Genomic DNA, 17,794 nt, shown 5'->3' with positions numbered 1-17,794 from the left:
GACGGGGAAACCGCTTCCGGTTCCGCAGGCTGCCCCCGCCCTGCCCTGGCCGCTTGGGATTCTGGGAGTTGTAGTCGGCAAAGGCGGCGGCGCGCTGGCGGGCGGAGCGGAGGGGCGCGGCCCCGGGGCGCGGAGGATGCTGGGAGTGGTAGTCCGCTCAGGGCCGGGCGGGGGGAACTACGTGTCCCGCGGTGCTCGAGGGCGGCGGCGCCTGCGCGCTGCGGCCCAGGAGTCGTAAACATGGCGGCGGGGGCGCTGCGCTCTCCTCCGGGGTGAAGCCCGCTGCGGTCCCTGCTCCTCAGTGCGGCGGCGGCGATGTCGGAGCCGGGGCACCTGGGGGTGAAGCGGGCCGAGTCGGCGCGGCTGCGGCGGGCCGAGCAGCTGCGGCGCTGGAAGGGCTCGCTGACCGAGCTGGAGCCGGGGGCGCCGGCGGGCGCCCGGGGCCGGCACCGCGGCGGGGGGGCGCCCCGCGTCCGCTTCGAGGAGGGCGCCGTGTTCCTGGCCGCCTGCTCCAGCGGCGACGCCGAGGAGGTGAAGCGCCTGCTGGCCCGCGGCGCCCGCGTCAACACGGCCAACGTGGACGGGCTGACAGCGCTGCACCAGGTACCGGGACCGGACCCCTCCCGCCCCCCCCGGCCCGGACCCTTCCCCCCCCGGTTCTGACAACCCCCCCCGGGCCTGGACACCGGTCCGGATACCCTCCCGCCCGGCCCGGACCCCTTCTCCCCCCCCCCCCCGGTCCTGACAACCCCCCCCGGGCCTGGACACCGGTCCGGATACCCTCCCGCCCGGCCCGGACCCCTTCTCTCCCCCCCCCCCCCCGGTCCTGACAACCCCCCCCGGGCCTGGACACCGGTCCGGATACCCTCCCACCCGGCCCGGACCCCTTCCTCCCCCCCTTCCCTGCCCCCGGTCCTGACACCACACCACCCCCCCGGCCCACACCCCTTCTCCCCCCCCCCCCCCCGGTTCTGACAACCCCCCCGGGCCTGGACACCGGTCCGGATACCCTCCCGCCCGGCCCGGACCCCTTCTCTCCCCCCCCCCCCCCCGGTCCTGACAACCCCCCCCGGGCCTGGACACCGGTCCGGATACCCTCCCACCCGGCCCGGACCCCTTCCTCCCCCCCTTCCCTGCCCCCGGTCCTGACACCACACCACCCCCCCGGCCCACACCCCTTCTCCCCCCCCCAAGTCCTGACAACCCCCCCCCGGCCTGGACACCGGCCCGGACACCCCCCCGCCTGGCCTGGAACCCTCCCCCCCCTGGCCTGGACACCGGTCCGGACCCCCTCCCCCCCCCCGGTCCTGACACCCCCCCCCCGGCCTGGACACCGGTCCGGACACCCCCTCCCCCCCCGGTCCTGACAACCCCCCCTGGCCTGGACACCGTTCCGGACTGCCCCCGGGCCTGGACCCCTTCCCTGCTCCCGGCCCTGACACCACACCACCCCCCCGGCCCGGACACCGGTCCGAACTGTTCCCTGGGACCAGACCCCTTCCCTGTGACCGGTTCTGACACCCCACGAGACTGACTCCCCTCGACCGGACACCGGCCTGGACTGCCCCCGGGACCGGATCCCCCATTAAACTGACACCCCGGCAATGGACCCCCATCCCTCCGGGAGATCCTCCCTCCCGCATCCCCATGGGACTGACACCAGCGAGACCTTCTCTCCCACCCTCCCTGGGACTGGACCCCTCGGATCTCTCCTGGGACTGGCACCTCCAGGGGGCCTTCCCTCTGCACCCTCACCCTGAATGATTCCCCCTCTGGGATTGGGACTCCCAGGGAACTTTGTTTCCCAGACTGCTCTGGACTTACCCTCATGGGGCCACCCCACACTGATCTCCCCCGGCCACCCCTAGGACTGTCACCTCCTGCCCCGGTAGGTGGTCTGTTCCACTCCCCAGGGGCCAGGACCTCTTAGGCTTGATGCCTACTTTCGTGTGGCTGACTCCTGGGAGACATGCTGCTTTTGCCCTGGGCATTACCCAGGTGACTTCCCTGACAAGGGCAGGGTAATTGCTACCTCCCATCCTCACAGACAGGTACTTGACTCTTCACAGCCTTATATCAAGTACCAGCTGTGGAGATGGGAGGTAGTAAGGGTCAAGGGGTGCTGTCCCATCACCTTCCTGGCTGGGGTGGTTGACACCTTCACCAGGTAATACATTTGGTAGCTCTTCACCAGGTAATTGTATATAAGGACCTCCCATCCCCTGAAACAAAATCTGCCCCATCAACTTCCTGTGTCAAGTAATCTTCGCTGCATAATGTAATAACCGTCCTCCAGGCTATTGACCAGATCAAGATAATCATCTCCTTCTCTTCCCCGCACCTTGCCCCTTACAGTCCTTCTCTGGAATAACTACTGATCACTGCCCAGCACTATGTGAAAAGAATCCTCCTTGTTCATCAAATTTCATTCTTCCCCGATTTAATGTTCTCCTTGCAGCAGGTTACACCCCTGCCATGCTACTATTCACTCTCTATGTCTTACACTGCATTGCCTTCCTTCCCCCAGTAACAGCCACATGGTTTTTCTTTCCACCAGTAACAAATAATACTCCCTCCCCAAGAACCCAGGAGGAGAAGAAAATAAGGCTGTAGAGACTTGGCTCAGTCCACTGTCTTTTCCTCTTGGTTTGGGGGAAGGGTATCACTGAGGAGAAAGAAAACAAAGCTTTCAAATATCTTGTCAGTTTCTTGCAGGAGAGGGAAAGATTAGATTGGCCATTGTTACCTGCAATACATATATCTGCTTCTTAAGATGTTTACAAACAAAGTGATATAAACAAGGCTTTGGTGTGAGAGAGGTCCATTTTGCATATCTTTCTCTGTCAGCACCTACAGAAGGGACCCTATAGCATCTAGTGCAATAATATACTGTCTGCTCTGGCTATTTTTAAAAATCAGACAGTTTGATTATTGTAAAATCTCTCAAAGAAATAGAGCAGCTAAATGAGCGAAATAGAGTCCTGGCCTGTCCAGTCTTGCCCCAGACAGAGAAATTGACAACTCTGATTTCTTGAAACTTTATGTATAGAAATTGTTTCAGCTCTAAGACTGTGTTTTTCATGTCTAGAAATTACTACTGTACTTGGAAAACTTGGGGGCTGCCATTTTTGCAAGGTCAAAACGGGCTCTTGTCTGCCTCCTCATATCTACCATGTGGGAGTTGCCCTGATACTTTTGACTTCCAAAACTTTTTTTTTTGGCAACCTTTGCAGAGACCACAAGGTGCCAGAGTCTCAGATAAGCAACATGGATTCTATTAATATAAATCCAAATATACTGCAAACTACGCAAAAGTAACCTTAGAGGCTAGCCTTAAAATGTCGAAATCTTGGAAATTCAGAATCAAGCCCAATTCATCCCTTAGCTTATGCAGCTTATGCTGTGCCTATGTAATGCAATGTGTTACGTGATCTAGTGTATTAATGTCAGATCTGTGGTACCCTGGTACAACAGTGAGGCAGCTATATGTTTAAAATGACTGGCAAGGAACTTAGCAGAGCATCTGAAATTACAGCTGGTTGCTTTTGTCAGTGAAGTCAGGTTTATTTTAAATTGTATTTAAAAGTTCTTGTTTCTTACACTGGCTGAGACCTTGTAGACTAAATATCACTGCATTAGATTTTTGTGGTCAAGTGATAAAACCTTGAAATTACGGTTTTTAAAAAAAATATACTGACTGCTGCGGCACAAAAAAGCAACAGTAGTTGAGTGGTATAATAGCTCCTGTCTTAGTTTGGTTAGTATTGTGAACTGAAACACTTGGGACACCTAGCAACTTGTTCAAGGAATGTGACCCTCTTTGATCTGGATGTAGGCTGTGATCTGCATTCATATTTCCTCAGGACCAAAGGTGTCATGCTTTATCCTTATGAGCCCGTCTTATTAGCATATGTCATGACATATCCTTATTAGCCCGTCTCCTCCTCTGGGCCAGTTTGATTGCTTGAGTGTACAGGTATTAAAGGAGTGTTTTAGCTTTGGTATTGTGGAAAACGCCAATTGACAATGTACTGAAAATTCATAATTCACATTTTTCTGATAAGTTGTACCTCATAAACTTTACAACATTTGTACTTCTACTTTAATTATCTGGGTAATAATAATGGGTAATCCCATGGACTCTAGCAACAACCGTAATATAAGTAGCTATTGAAGAGTTTAGGGTGTAAAAAGTATTTGATAGAGGAAAATTTAATTACTGGTGGATGTAGCATGGTAGAGTTGGAAGGAGAGGTTCTCTTGGAGTCCAAGATGGAATTGTTGCCACAGTTTGAGGAAATTATTATATCACCTTGCTGATGCTTGCAATACAGACCTCCAAAAAAAGCTTGTAATTAAGCAGCTCGATACTTGTCAGAGTTTTCAGACACTGATGATAAATTCTTTCTGCCATGAGATCAGATTTATTGAATGAGGGACCAGCGATCAGCGGACAGCACCCAAATTTCAATTTGTATATGGAAAGGATTCTATCTTAGCGACTAACAAAGTGTCGGATAACACAGTGAAGAATAACATTTAGAGCGTGATATTGTAAACTGTTAACTCATCATAAGAATAGTTCTTAGACATGTGGGTAGTCAAACTGAAGCAAATGAGACTACACAAGTGTAAGGCTTAATTGTGTAAGTAAAGATTTGCAGGAAGGGAGGTGATATTTTGAATGCTAATAAACTTGGCACTGATTTCCCCCCTCCCGCATTAGAGTATTGTGGGTTTTCACTGTGATGCCAGACTAAACATTCTTGTATATATTGTGAATTCATGGAACGCTGTTTATATATGATAAAATTGATGCTGACTGATGGAAAGCATGTTGCACCTGACAAATTTATATCAAATGATAATGCATGTAACCTTAAATATATCTGAAAATCTGAGTGATGGTGTTTTGGTATTGAGTGTATGGGTCACAGGATGTTTTCTTTCCTCTTTGGAAGATGACACTCTGGATAGTGTAAAGCCATCCCTCAAAGCCAAAGTAAGTTGAAAGGCCTGACAAACTGCTAGTGTGTTGATAAAAGCTGCAACAAATAGACTATAATACAGTCTGAATATTTCTGTAATACTGTTGTTGTTTTTACTGGAATTAAAAACATATATCACTTGTAAAACCAAATGGCTACATAAAGAGGAAAGGGGTTCTGTTAAATGGAACAAGTCTGCTTGTTGCTGGGGTGGTTGGTAGGAAATGTTTTCTTTTCCATTAAAGCAAGTACGTTCAGGCAAACGAGGTGCTTGTGTTCAAGGAGTTAAGATGAGACTTTTGGTACAAGCAGAGGTTTGCCTAATTCAGAAATTCTCAAACTTTAGCAACCTGAGGACCCACATTTTGTTTTAAAATTTTTTGAGTACCCCCCAAACCGGCTTCTAATTTTCCCTTGCGGTGCTCAACCCCTGCTCAGCCCCAGGCCCCACCTCTTCCTGCACCTGCTCCACCCCTGCCCCTCTTCTTCCCCATCTCTTTCCTCCTCTGAGTGCACCCCATCCCCGCTCCTCCCAGCGCCTCCTGCACACCGCTGAACAGCTGTTCTGTGGTGTGTAGGAGGCACTGGGGGGGGAGTTGCAGAGGGGTCAGCGGCCTCAGACATGACTTGCGGACCCCCAGGGGTTCATGGACCCCAGTTTGAGAACCGCTGGTAGTTCATTGGTTTACGCAAGTTAAGAATGTGAGTTTAAACTTTCTGCCATTTCATTCTTGCGTGATTTTACATTTTCATATATCAAATGTCACAGGCCACACAATAATATCGGTTTAGTTTCACTGGAAGCACTCGGTGGCTTCACACACTTTATTTACTATTACAGAGTAAATTTGAAGCATCTTTCACTTTTCCATTTGGCTAGCCATAGCTATTGGTCTCCTCTTCCATAAATGTTTCACCCAGTTTTTCTAAGAAAAATTATATATTTACTTTGGGAGACCTACTCTTTGCTATATAACTGTGAAATTGTATTTTGAAAATGACCTTTGAAATTACGAGTGGCATCACAGAGCCTCCAGCTGGTGGTGGCCATCTTTCTGAGAAGTGTCATGTGTGGTATGTGAGCCTGATCAGAGAGCCAAATTCTGATCTCAGATATTTATGCTGTAACTCAAAGTAGACTTCAGTGGAAGTTGTGCACTTAGCCCAGTGACCATAAAACTGTTTCTGGGTTAACATCAGCCAAACTCACCATGTAAACCTTCGGTAGCTTTATGTGTGTTCAACATAAAAATTCTTGCTATGATCGTTTTTAGTATTTTTAAGAAGGATGGAAAGTAGTTTAGTATCTCTGATGTAATGTCTGCAAACAGCTGGTGTCATTAACTTACTTATCGGCAAAGCCTCCATTTCAGCTGGAGAAACAGAAATACCAATTTCAGTTAGACTTTATTTTCAAATAGTTTAGGCTCAAAACTATTTGTGGTGAGTGAGAGGTAGGACTCAGCAATCTCTGCAAAACTTTAAACTTTCTTTAAAAACCAATGTTTCTAGTTCTCCTTGTTGTGAAGACAACTTTCTGACCGTAGACACCATTGCGTGGTTTTGGGTCTTGTAGGCATCCCCAGTGCCTGTGCTAATATTCCTCAGAACTTGGCCAAGCAGCAGCAGAGTGAAATTAAGACTTGTAGCACTTTCATTGCTGCCATTCGGAATCCTGAGGGCATTAGTGGAACTAAAGTTTTGGGCTGACTTTATGCTATAGCTGTTTAGGAGAACTCTGAGCAGCAGCAGGCACTGGAGCTGTTCATGAGGGGAGTACAGTTCAAAGGGGAGCCCAGAAATTCGAGATGATGGGAAAGGTAATGTAATGAAGACACCTCCTGCTTCTCGCAGCAGCCAGGAGGCTCTCGGGGGGGGGGTGGGGGGTGGGGTATGTACGAAGTAGTGAAGGGTATATTTGGCTAAGTATTCAGACGTCACATTTGCATGTTCTGTTTTGGCCTGCACACCTTTAAATTTAGTTTTGCCTATACATCCAGCTTAATATCATTTACGTTTAGGTGGCTCTATCACTGAAACATACTCAATTCCTACAAGTCAGAGGACTGGTTTGCTAGTCAAGGTGAAACATACCTGTGCCATCACACCTCCACAAAGCCATTGCTCCAAGCTGTGCTTCGAGCAATTTAAACTAAATAGTGCTGTACTGGTTGTACTCTACTTAATTATAACATTGTTCATCAAATTTCTATTTGATAAATTGTTAAAAATATAACTTACTGCTAGAGCTGGTTGAATAGTAGAAAAAAAATGTCTGATTTGATATCTTTTACTGCTGTTCATCAGACAATATATTCTCCAAGTACTGTTTGAGCAGCTGTGGAGAGAGCTGAATACCCCAGAGATGTATTGGTCAGACAAATTAATTGGACAAAGACTGATGAAATTTGAAGAAGAATCACTGAATGCTTTGTGACCAATTCACTCAATTTCTTTTGCTTTTGGAATACTTTTTTCCCTTTCTGCATTCACTCCACATCTTCTTTACTTTGCTATGTTAAATCATGATCAGGCCTTTTTTTTTTTTTTTAAGAGCTGTCTTCAGTCCCTTACACCTGCCTCCGTACACCTGTACATGTGCCCACAAGTAGGGCTTGGAATTGTGCTTGGCACTTAACCACATACTGAAACCAAACTGGGAACTCCCTGAACAGAGGAGACATTGCCAGTGAGAAGCCAATACTCTTTCTCCCCTGTCTACTAGGGAATTCCTACCAGGGTGCTTTTCTTGGCTCTTCTTCAGGGGCAGCATATTTTATATCATTCTCTAGCTAGTAGGTGTTAAATTTTGAAGCCAGCCCTCATACCCCTTATCCAGCTGCTGAAAGGTAGGCGGTAGAGACATCCTTTGTAGTCCCATTCCCCCCTACTCTGTTGCACCACCAGTTTACTTGCTGGGAGGAAGATGGGCAGGGGTATCTCTATTCCTTCTCCAGCATACTGACACCAGTATTGGGGGAGGTCCATCTATGCTACTTCCTTTTCCAGCCTCCATTCAGCCCTCAATAGTAAATAGGTGCACTGTCTGTTTTTTCTGCTGCTGCTGCTGCTCAGAGCTTTCCCAAGCAGGAATAAAGTGAAATTGACGAGATTTTTTTTGGTCAGTTTCACTGCCATCCCCACCTTTCTCAGGAGCAGCTCTGAAAACTGACAAGTAGAGCCCTGCGCGGACACAAAATTTGTATCCGTGTCGGATCTGCATATGGATATGTGGATATCTGCTGATATAAAGCAGACATCCGTGGATTTACAGGGTTCTACTGACAAGACTCTGGTCCCTTACGTCTACTGCTGCTTCAGAAAGCTCGGAGCAGTAGCAGTAAGGCTGTCTGCAGATTTCAGAAGAGGAGCACTGTATTTGTTTACACTCAAATGATGCTTGGAAATTAACTTTCACCACTATAAATTATTATTTTTTTAAATGAAAGCTTGGATTCTGCAGGAAGCATTCTTTTTGCCTGTGGCAAATAAACCTTTAAGGTGCTGGGTGGGTGTAACAATACTGTGCCCTGATATGAAGACACATTCAAGGCCTTATAACTGACCTGTGTAAATACTGTTGCAGTTGAAAAAGCTCCTTATGCCAGCAGATGATACAGGAATCTTGCATGAAACCATGTTGTGTGGTGCTTCTCACACTGAATATCTGGAGTGCTCTGCCGATCTACAGCTATGTCATAGCACATCTGAAGCCTGAGCTATAGGAACCAGTTGAAAGGTTAGGGATGGTATTTGAATGCAGAGTTCTGTTACTGTTAAAGCTGGAATGAGATTACCATAAATTCTATAACATGAAATAGGCAGCAGTCTCTGTGATAAACTTCCAAGACTAGAGTTCAGTTTATATTTTTGAAGGGTAACAAAGAGGGCTAGAAGAAAAGGAGTACTAGTGGCACCTTAGAGACTAACCAGTTTATTTGAGCATAAGCTTTCGTGAGCTAGAGACTCTTTTGAGAGTGCCGATTAGGTGGAGTGTGGCTCATATGGCACTTACCAGGATTCTCACAGAGGCCATAACACATCGAGATCATCACTAACCCCTAAAAAATGTAGCACTTCAAATTGATAAAAATAGTCCCATGATCTAGCTCTCCATTGAGGATAAGTGCCTGCAGCAGGTCTGAAAAGCTGGTGTGGTAGAAGTATGTGTATTAGAACAATTGTCAAAAAGTGAAACACCATGCAAATGAGTTAGTGTTTTTTTAACTACAAACTTTCCAAGATAATTCTCTTCTGGGTTAGGGGTGAGAGGGTGGAGTTACACATGCTATAACTTAAGCGGAAAAAAGCCTTTTTCAGAGGACTGGGGTAGGGTGTAACTCAAAACAGAAATGGAGGACCCTTTAAGGAATATTTTATTGTTTTTCTCAAGAACAAAATCCTCCATGCAATGAATGAAGCTGCTTGGCCTAGTGGTGATGATACAACTTTAACATGCTGAAGGAGCCAATTCTGATTCCAGGGATCTGGGTTTGGAGTTAATTTCAAATGTTCCCCGAGGGTAGGCGCAGCAGGGGTATGCTAGGAGGTGCACTCTTGCAATCGCTTTCCCTGGACTGCAGATTCACAGGAACCTGTATGAACTTGACAAATCCCAGAGCCCTTGTTGTGGGACTCATTCTGTACCTTCAGCTTGAAAGGGTGTACAAATAACCTGTCTAGTGGTAGCTCTGTGCAGATCCATAGGGGAGCATTTGCAGGCTCTTACCTGATAACTAAAAAGCCTTGAAAATGGAGGGGAAGGGAGATTGCCCTGCCCCAAATCATCCCTGCGCCTACAACCATCAGTGTCTTTCAGAGCTTGGGGGTTTCCTAGGACACTTATATTTACCCCTCAATACCCTGTAGAGCTTATGGATGCCTCAATGTTTCTTCCTCCCTCTTTCTGTGTAACTCCTGAGAAGCACAGAAGGGCAGAATAGGAAGTCTGCTAATGTGCATCCGCTGGTGTGAAGTAGCAGTGCTCCTTGTGTGTAGTGGTTGCAGAGTTCTCTATTGCATGCCAATAGGCAAGCTGCTGTGGAAGGTGCAGGTTTTGTTGGGCTCCTGAGTTCATTGGACTGTGCTGAGTTAGGCACCTTGTTTTCCTATATCAAGAGCCATTTAAATGATAAAAATCACAACTCCAGTGTTCAAAACTTCGGCATTTGATCTTCTGTTTTGTAATGTATGCAAGATTTACAAATGGATACTAATTGTGTTCTTTAGGGCGGGAAATCTTGTGCCAAGGCCTCTGTTTAGATTTAAATCCGCTTCAAGTTTCAGGTGTTAAAACAGATGTTTGTAAGTTAAGTTCTGAACTATTTTACACCCAGTCCTAAAAATTCAAGAGTCATTTCAACTCCTTGGTCACAGAGTGGACTTATTTGAAACTATGTAGAAAAGTAAATCTTTACCCTAAAAGCAAATGTTGTAACTTTGGTCTTGGTACTCGCTTTGTTTTCACTCTTAACAAAGGGATTTAAATCCTGCTGTAACTGGAAAAATTGAACCTCACCCCTATCTTTGAGTTTCACTCCTAACATTTCCACAATACAATAAGCTGACCTTGCAGAGGGACACTGGAACAACTTCGGTTTTGCTTTTCCAGGATTCAGGCTTGGTCGTAAATCTTTGTGAAATGTACAGAATGTGGAATGACCACCTGCCATTAGCCTTTTCTGTGTCATTGCCTTTTCAGGCTAAAACTAAACCTGGCCCCACTCTGATGCTTTGAGCAGCAAAGTTGATCTGACATTGCAATTGCTCAGCATCCATTTCCAGACTCTGTCTGAAGCTGCCTCCTATTTATAATGTGTTGTTCGCTGCTGCCTTCCAGGCTGTTAGTGTTGCTTCTCTGCAAAGTTCAGTTTGGTTTGGAAAGGGGTGATATGAATGACTTCAAAAATCTAAGGTCTGGACAGTCGAACTATCGGTGATTTTAAAACTGACTTAGTTAAACTGGTGTAACTTTGTGCGTGGGCACGCTGTTGGTTTATCTGTGTAGTTTGTGTCATACAAGCGCAAGCTAAACCAATATAAATCAAGTTTAAACCAACGGCGTGCCCCCACTCAAGGTTGCACAAGAGTAATTAAAGTGATTTAAAATTATACTGGTGCAACCCGTGTGTGTAAACAAGTTTAAGAATTCCAGACATAATAAAAGGTATTTCTCACCTGGCCTGGTCAAGATTAGAATATATGCAAGGGTTGGTTAGCCTGTCCCAGTCAGAGGCTGTGGGGGATTTCATCATGTGTTCACTCTCCATACATCCAATAAAAGGTGCACTCAATTGTCTGACAAATTAAAGTCTGTGTAGGAGCAGATATGTTGACTAGGAGCTTGGATTTTCTCCTTTGGTGGAATATCATGTAGTTGAGTGAACCTTGGCCCTTCCAGTCTATTTTGTGTTCTCTTAAGTCTTCCTTGTGGCTTGTTTAAGCAAGTTGTACTACTTAAGCTGTATCAGTATAGTTAAAAGGAGGACTGGTGGCACCTTAGAGACTAACCAATTTATTTGAGCATAAGCTTTCGTGAGCTACAGCTCACTTCATCGGATGCATTCAGTGGAAAATACAGTGAGGAGATTTAAATACACACAGACCATGAAAAAAGACACATTGTAAGGAGAGTGATCACTTAAGATGAGCTGTTACCAGCAGGAGAGTGGGGTGGGGGGAGAGAAAACCTTTTGAAGTGATAATCAAGGTGGGCCATTTCCAAGGGTTTGAATTTGAATCCAGGGAACCAATCGGTGGCGAGGGAAATGGTCAGTGAAAATGCAGATGACCTGGCTGGCAGGGGGAGGAGCTGCTAGGCTCAGGCTACCTGCCTGCCTGTAACCAGACCCCTGGGGCTCCCCGCCCCCCTGGCACACCGGAGAGGGGGCTCATGCTGGTTAAAGCAGAACGAGCCCCACTGTGGATGCAATTATATTGGTAAAAAAAACTGCTCATAGTTGTATAGCTTACTCCCATCCGGGAAGACAAATTCTAGGCATCTGTATACCAGCATAACTACATCCATCCTAGGGCTTCTGCTGGTATAACTGTTTCAGGAGAATTTGCACCCCCATTGAAAATTATACTGGTACAACTTTCAAGTGTACTTGGTGTGGAGGGACACAGCCATAATGTCCTACCGTGCTGCTTCTGTAAAAGGCATAGAACTTTGTTCAGATATCACCAAGTAGAGGTGTTGCTGGAAGGTAGCTGAAACGGTCATGAACCATAGGGAAAAAAGCCAACTTGTATCCAAAGGATTTTAACAAATTGCCAGTTACGCTAGTGTATGTTCACTCCCTGCATGTCAGCTCCTCCCAGCTCCTGTGTTGCATAGAGTGCTCCTGTGTTTTCTTACCATACCACATCCTTAGGGAGACGATGTAGCTGCTTTGAGGCACCCAGCCTCCCAAGCTGAGGAGGTGCTGCTATTCTACTTCTTTACCACAGAGCTAGCTTTTAGAGGGGTCTGTGAATCAAACCTCATGTACTAGCTCTATAGCAGGAGGGGCTCATCTTCAGACCCTACATCAAATTAGCCCAGCAGTATGTTTAAAATAATGATACTTAGCACTTTACATCTTCAAAGCCCCTCCCAGCCGGTTACAAGACCAAGAATCGAGTGCATTCGAAGCGTGTCCAGGATTTGAAATTCAGGAAAAAAAATTGACAATTGAAGAAGTATTACCCCAATCGTTTCATTCAGGGCTCAGGAATACCTGATTTCGTTTGTCTGATCAGTAACACTCTGTCATCATCATCATCATCCTTTGTAGACCTTGTATTTTAGCAGACTGCATTGTATTGCTCTGGAAAAGTCCATCAATGTAGGAGGTAATATTTTCAAATAACACTTCAGTAGCCTAAATACATGAAAATCACTGGAGTAGGAAGTCCTCTCTCCTCTCACTCTACTGAACGCAATGCCCCACCCTGGTGCTAGATGATGGCTTACTGCTTGTGAAGCTTCTGTCAGATACAACGTAAAGACAAAGTCCTGAATATTTGCAATCTTGAAGTGTCAATGAAACTCTTCATAAAAGGGGGGTGTTGTGTCCAAATCTCAGTTTAGGTGATTGCACTCTGCTTGTTCCCCTTCGCCCTCTCCCCTCCTCCCCGATTCACTTGCAGCTCCACAGTTGCAAGGTTGCTGTGGGCTGTTAGATAATCGTCCTGTTTCACTGCAGCAGTGACTGCACTGCTGTCATGAGTAAACTGATCCCTTTACCTGTCTGCCTGAGCTTCACAAAACCTGCTGTTGGCTGAGCACTTCGGGGGCTTAGCTAGAAGGCACTAGACAAGTACTGTATGTCGCAGTTACTGTATGCCCTGCATTTCCCTCCTTGCCTTCTTGTTTCCTGAGCTTGCTCTTTCTCCAGCACTGCCAGAATGACTCAATTAGATACTCCACTGGTCAGGTAATGCTAATGCTCTACTGGAAGAAAGCCTGAAAGATACTGCCAGCTAGATGCTTTAGAGCTACTTTGCCAACCCTGCGAAGGCAGCAGCCTTGCCTCTGAGTCATCGCAAGCACTCTTTCTGCATGTGTGTGCTTGAGTGGTCTCGCTAGAGATGGTATAGAGAAACGTGCTCTCTGCCCTTTCCATAGAAAATCTCATGTGTCTGAGGTGATTAGGTGTCTGAATTGCGCAACTTCTGCAGGCTGTGATTTCCTTATCCTGTGGAGAGCTCACAAACAGCCGCACAAGTCCTCGTTACCACCGGGCAGGTGAGTGTCATTCCTCTTTAGTTGGGCTTCACTATCATTGCAGTTTTCTCAGAAAGCAGTCTCGCCTTTGCTTGCCGGCTTAGCTAGCATGATCATATTACACCTGCACTGAGTTCTTTGTTGACTCACTAAGCTGGCACTGTTGATCCTAAAGCCCTTATCTGTACGTCCGGCTGTGTTTGAAATGTCCTCTCTGAGCATTTTTCTCATGGGCATTTCTACCCAAATACCACTTCTGTGAAAGTTCCCCACCATCTCATTGTAACTGGTAGGCAATCTTGCCTTTGCCCTGGATGACCCTAGGTATGGAATTTCCTTCCCACTTTCTCTCTGTAAACCACACAGTCCACATCCTCCCATACCTCTATTCCACATGGTTGTGAGTAACCACTGGTAGTTCCATGTTTTTTTTTTTTTTTTGACAGTTCGAAGAAGATGGTCTCCGATCTTTATTTAAGATAGTTTGCTGTTGATCTCTCCCAATGGACTGGATGGGTGGGCTTTATAAATGAAACTCTATTAAATGAGTTAATTGTGCTGCTGGGTAGACCTAGGGTTGCCAACTTTCTAATCAGACAAAACCAAATACCCATGACCCGCCCCTTCTCTGAGGCTCCGCCCGTGACCTGCTCTGCCCCTTCTCCGAGGGGACCCCCCACTCGCTCCATCCCCCCTCCCTGGGGCAGGGGATTGGGGAGGGCTCCAGCTGGGGGTGTGGGCTCTGTGGTGGGGTTGGGCATGAGGAGTTTGGGTGCAGCAGGGGACTCCTGGACTGGGGTAGGGGGTTGGGGTGCAGGGTCCCACTGGTGCTTACCGCAGCTCCGAGGAAGCGGCTGCCAGGTCCCTGCGGACTCTAAGCGCATGGGCGGCCGGGCAGCTCTGCGATGCGCGCTGCCTTCGTGCCCACAGGTGCCTCCCCACACAGCTGCCATTGGTCATGGTTCCCGGCCAATGGGAGCTGCGGAACCTCCACTCTGGGTAGGAGCAGCGTGCAGAGCCTCCATGGCCGACCATGTGCCTAGGGCCCACAGGGACCAGGCAGCCGCTTTTGGGAGCCTTGGGCTCCCACTGGGCCACCGACTGGACTTTTAACGGGCCATTTGGCGGTGCTGACAGGATCCCCCAAGGTCCCTTTTCAACCGGGCGTTCCGGTCGAAAACTGGACCCCTGGCAACCCTAGTGCTACCCCTTATTCCAAGTGTATGAGTTTAAAGTTCAGAGCATATTGCAAGGATTATTTAGATCCCAAGTGGCTGTGGAAATACCAACGTATGCCTAAATATTGTGCATCATATACCATGGCCATTTCAAGCCCTATTGGCTTGTCTTCAGTAGACAAACCGATCAGTGCCATGGCATCTAATTTTAACTTGGAAACCTGTTAATCCTTAAGAAAACTGCTTAAATTAGCAGGAGGTGGACAGGGAACAAAGAATGGACTTTGTCTGCGGTAGTTGGGAATAAATCCATATATGCTGACACACTGTAGCTAGACTTCTGTAAATTGTGCTGTTTATAAAACTTCTCTTTCCACTGCTGCCCTGTACAAAATTAAAAACTGCTACTTAAAGGAAATAGGCTGGTCTCTTAATGTAATTTGTTTCCAAGGCTAATCTTATTAAACAGGAATATTGTAATGGTAAAGCCATATGCATTGTATAGCCCAGCATGTTCTAAGCTGTGGAAAATCCAATGTTGCAGCAGGATGTCTGCCTTGATCTTGGAACAACGATGTCCCTTTAAAAAGTTTTTTTAAAATACAGATTTTAATCTAGGTTCTTAGAGCAAGCAGTTGTGATGCCAAAAACATGATCAATGAATGTGGCAGTTCCTACTTCATCTGTCATCTTTCCCTTCCACTGATTTGCAATATTGCCATCTTAAACTTCAATCTGATCTTGAAGATATTGCAAAATTCTGTCATTGTTACCTGTATAATATCAAAAACTACTTTTTCCTCTCTCTATCTTTACTGCAACAACTCTTGGTCATGTATTGCTTCGATTGCTGTACCTTCTTTTTTCCTCCTCGAGTCTAGCCGAAACACTGCATCTCACGTCATTTTTCCTGTTGATCACGCCCTCACCCTCTCTTGAATCCTTACCTTTGTTTTCTTTGTACTACACAATTCAGGACCATACATCTAATTCTTAGGCCAGGTCTACACTTAAAACTTAGGTTGATCCAGCTACATTGCTCAGGGATGTGAAAAATCTACCCTGGAATTCTTCCTTCATCTGGCTACCACCTCTTGGGGAGGTGGATTAACTTCAATGTTGGGAAAACTATAGTGAGTGTCGACACAAGCGCTACAGCGATGCAGCTGTAACACTGCAACTGTGGTGTGTAGCGGTTTAAGTGTAGACGTAGCCTAACTTCCCTTTCTTGCTCCCTTCACTTCCCCTGCCCATACCTACTCTCCTCCTAATCCAGTCACTTCCTTCTCCCCTTGATTTTGCGCTTTTATTTTTGCTACTCCACATTTGTCCTCCAAGTGTCCTATTTCCTCCAAATTTCTCCTTAGTTTGTTCTTGTCTATTACCTCCCCACTCTCTGACGTCTTGTCCTTCCAATGCATTTTCTGTCTCTTGTGTAGTGTCTGAGATTGTAATGGCTTAGTCTGTTTTGTAAAGAACAGTAAATATTTGTGGTGCCACATAAATCATGAGTGATACTGTTATGGCTTGCAGGGGAAAAAGCTTCTAGAATAGACTGCTTTTAATTCTTGCCCCTGCAGATAACATTCAAACTGTCCTGCTGCTATACAGTGTACTGTCAGCTCGATTGCAGTGCCTGCTGTCAGTCAGACAAAGTGATAGGTGACAGAGTTAACTTGGTACAGCACTACACCACAGTGAAAAGATGAAGGGATGCAGAAGTGATAAATAGAAATGATTCCACAGGCCACATTGGGGAAATGGTTTACGATTCATTCAAACTCGGGAGGGCTCTTTAGGGACAAAGGGCTGCCAGTAAGACATTGGGTTGGAACAGGTATTCTGTTGTTTCTCCCTTCCTCCTAGAGACTTGAAATTCTGCATTTCTATTGGGAATAAAACTGAAATTCATAACAGCAAATCTGATTCTGCATTAGTTTGTACACAGAAGGTCACTATTCCTGAAGGTTAGCATTCAAAGGACGCTTCATTAAGACTAATGAGGAAAGTTTACACCTTAGTTCGTTCATCTTTCAAGCTGAGATTCAGCAGTATGACCTTGCCTTGGTTATAATGTCATCCAGGGTGTTGAAATTGAAAAGTCTAGCAACTGCTTAAATCTCAATCTGGAGAAAACTGCAAAGTCCTTAACTATACAGTTCTCTCCAGGCTTCTGTGAATTATTTATTCAAATAATTTGAGTATTGAATTTCCTATGCTAGTTCATTGCTAATGGGAATTTCCTTTTTTAAACAGTGGTAAATATCTCCCATTTATCATTCGATGAAGGGTTCAGTAGCAGGTTCTGAAGCTGCAGCTCTCAAATTGCCAAAGGAACCTATAAAATGCACTAGTTAGCATGCTTTGTCCGTGGCCTCTAAGTTGTTTTATTTTTCATTGGGGTATAGTAATTATCAAATTCCTTCCTTCTACCAATGACTTCGTAAGAGATCTTTCCACACACAACCTCCCCTAACATCCCAGTCCTCAATACATGGTTCTCAATGTCTTTTCCTGGGGGCCGCCAGGAAAGACTTCATGAACCACTGATAGTCCACAGATGGCAGTATGGGAGATATGCGTTTGGAAACTTATCTGTTCAATGACTGACTTGGTCATTGAAGGCTCATATACTGTGCTCAAATTTATTTTATTTCATATTTTACTTTGAAAAAGGCTTATTTTTTTAAAAAATTACAAAACTTCTTTGTCCTGTATTTAGGCATGGCCAAATTAGATTTTTATTTTTTTGTAACTTTGATGAATCATTACTGTTTATTTTTAAGCATTTTTTAATTTTTATTGATTTATATTTTCAGAACTGAGGGAAATTATGGGAGGATCAGACAGTGGGGTCAGGCAATTATTTAATAACAGTAGATGTTGAGATTCAAAAAGTTAAGACTTTATAACGCTTA

At 46.1% G+C, this 17,794-nt stretch overlaps 1 protein-coding gene across 7 annotated transcripts in view; it reads left to right on the top strand.

Annotated features, from left to right (window-relative positions):
• The first annotated feature begins 315 nt into the window (after positions 1 to 315).
• PPP1R12B (protein phosphatase 1 regulatory subunit 12B) overlaps positions 316 to 17,794 on the top strand; it is a 172,442-nt gene continuing 154,963 nt past the window's right edge. For all 7 annotated transcript variants that reach the window (XM_074936069.1, XM_074936065.1, XM_074936067.1 and 4 more), the window contains exon 1: positions 316 to 603. In XM_074936069.1, the coding sequence (XP_074792170.1) occupies positions 316 to 603 (288 nt within the window). The remainder of the gene's footprint in view (positions 604 to 17,794) is intronic.

This window comes from Natator depressus, chromosome 21 (genome assembly GCF_965152275.1).
Source record: "Natator depressus isolate rNatDep1 chromosome 21, rNatDep2.hap1, whole genome shotgun sequence".
Lineage (NCBI taxonomy): Eukaryota > Metazoa > Chordata > Testudines > Cheloniidae > Natator > Natator depressus.
Note: the sequence above shows the minus strand (reverse complement) of the source record. Positions and strands in the feature narration are given on the sequence as shown.